The sequence below is a fragment of the Eretmochelys imbricata genome, chromosome 13 (genome assembly GCF_965152235.1).
Source record: "Eretmochelys imbricata isolate rEreImb1 chromosome 13, rEreImb1.hap1, whole genome shotgun sequence".
Taxonomy (NCBI): Eukaryota; Metazoa; Chordata; order Testudines; family Cheloniidae; genus Eretmochelys; species Eretmochelys imbricata.
In genome coordinates, this window is record NC_135584.1 from 37,712,807 (window position 1) to 37,714,413 (window position 1,607).

The 1,607-nt window shown below is 55.1% G+C and overlaps 1 protein-coding gene across 1 annotated transcript; it reads right to left on the minus strand.

The window, feature by feature from the left end:
* Window positions 1–662: 662 nt before the first annotated feature.
* LOC144273241 (olfactory receptor 10S1-like) lies at window positions 663–1,607 on the minus strand. The gene has a single exon (XM_077831752.1). It carries the CDS (start codon window positions 1,605–1,607, stop codon window positions 663–665), a length of 945 nt encoding a protein of 314 aa, XP_077687878.1.

Below are 1,607 nucleotides of genomic sequence, written 5' to 3' on the forward strand. Positions count from 1 at the left end.
GATTTAGCCTCCCAACAACCCCAAGGGAAGCAGAAAAACAACATTAACTGTCCAAAAAGTTGATTAATGCAGAATTCAGTGCAGCCACTCGCCGTGCACTGGGCACCCTTAATTCTGCAATGACAGAGAGTTGGGGTGGTTAGTTTCCATGGCTGTGTCAATCCCAGCACAGTGCTCAACGCTGAACTAGTCCATTTCCATGCCCATGAGACGCAGCAGCAGGGACTGGCTGGATGGGTCAGTGAACGGTTTGAACTGGCCTGCTTTCTCTGAGGAGTTATAGCCCGAGGAAACAGCTGGTGGGGCAGCCCCGGAGCTGATTGTAACAGGTGATTAGATCCTCACCGGTTACACTGTTGTTACAGGGAAACTCAGCTGAGCCCCCACACTGGGAGAGAGACACCTCCTCATTGACTCCTCCACCTTGAAAAACTACCACCATTGAGCTCAGACTGTGAACAATATTCTAGGTGCTGACTGGAGAGCTTTGGCTAGCCTCAGGGAGCGAATGGCATTGAAGATGACAACCTCTTAAAGTGGCCAGATAGAAAAGAAATTTTGGCTGGCCTACCAAAAGGGTCTAGGAGTACCCTGCACTCATGGGAGATGGGCACCTTGTGTCCTTGGGTTTCTTTGCAAGTCTCCCAGGAGTTGGATCTATCTTATGCATGCAGAGAAAGTGTTTGTCCACAAATCAGTTTCCTCAAGGCCTTTTTCATCTCCTTGTTTCTCAGGGTGTATATAAAGGGGTTCAGCAGAGGGGTGACTGCAGTATAGAATACAGCCACTACCCCGTCGGATGCTTGACTCGAAGAGGGATGCAGGTATATGAAGACTGGGGGCCCATAGTACAGCAGCACCAGGGTGAGGTGGGCGCTGCAGGTGGAGAACGCCCGCTGCCTCCCTTGGGCCGTGCGGATCTTCAGGATGGCGGAGGCTATGTAGGTATAAGAAACGCAGATGAGCAGGAAGCAGCCGGCCACCACTGCCCCAATGTTGGCCAGAATGACGACTTGATTGATGGCTGTGTTGGCGCAGGCCAGCTTCAGCATGGCGGGGATGTCGCAGACGAAGTATTCCACGTGATTGGGGCCACAGTAGGGCAGGCGAAAGGTCAGGAAGGCCTGGATCATGGCATGGATTGAGCCGGTGAGCCAAGTGCCGGCTGCCAGCCACAGGCAGGTCTTTCTGCTCATCACCACGCTGTAGCGCAGGGGGTGGCAGATGGCCAGGAAGCGGTCGTAAGCCATTACCGTATAGAGGAAGCACTCGGTGCTGCACAGGAAATGGAAGGCGTAGAGCTGCGCCACGCAGCCGCCGAAGGAGATGGCCCTGCCACCGGGCCCCACCAAGCCAGCCAGGATCTTGGGCACGGTGACGGAGGAGAGGCAGGCGTCGAGAAAGGAGAGGTGGCCAAGGAAGCAGTACATGGGCAGGGCATGGAGTCGAGGATCGCAGAGCACAGTCAGGAGGGTGAGGGTGTTGCCCAGCAGGGTGAGCAGGTAGAGGAGGAGGAAGAGGAGGAAGAAGAGAGAGGGAAGCTCCCTGGTGTTTGGGAGACCCTCCAGGATGAATTCCGTCACTGGCGTTTGGTTTCCTGGCTCCAT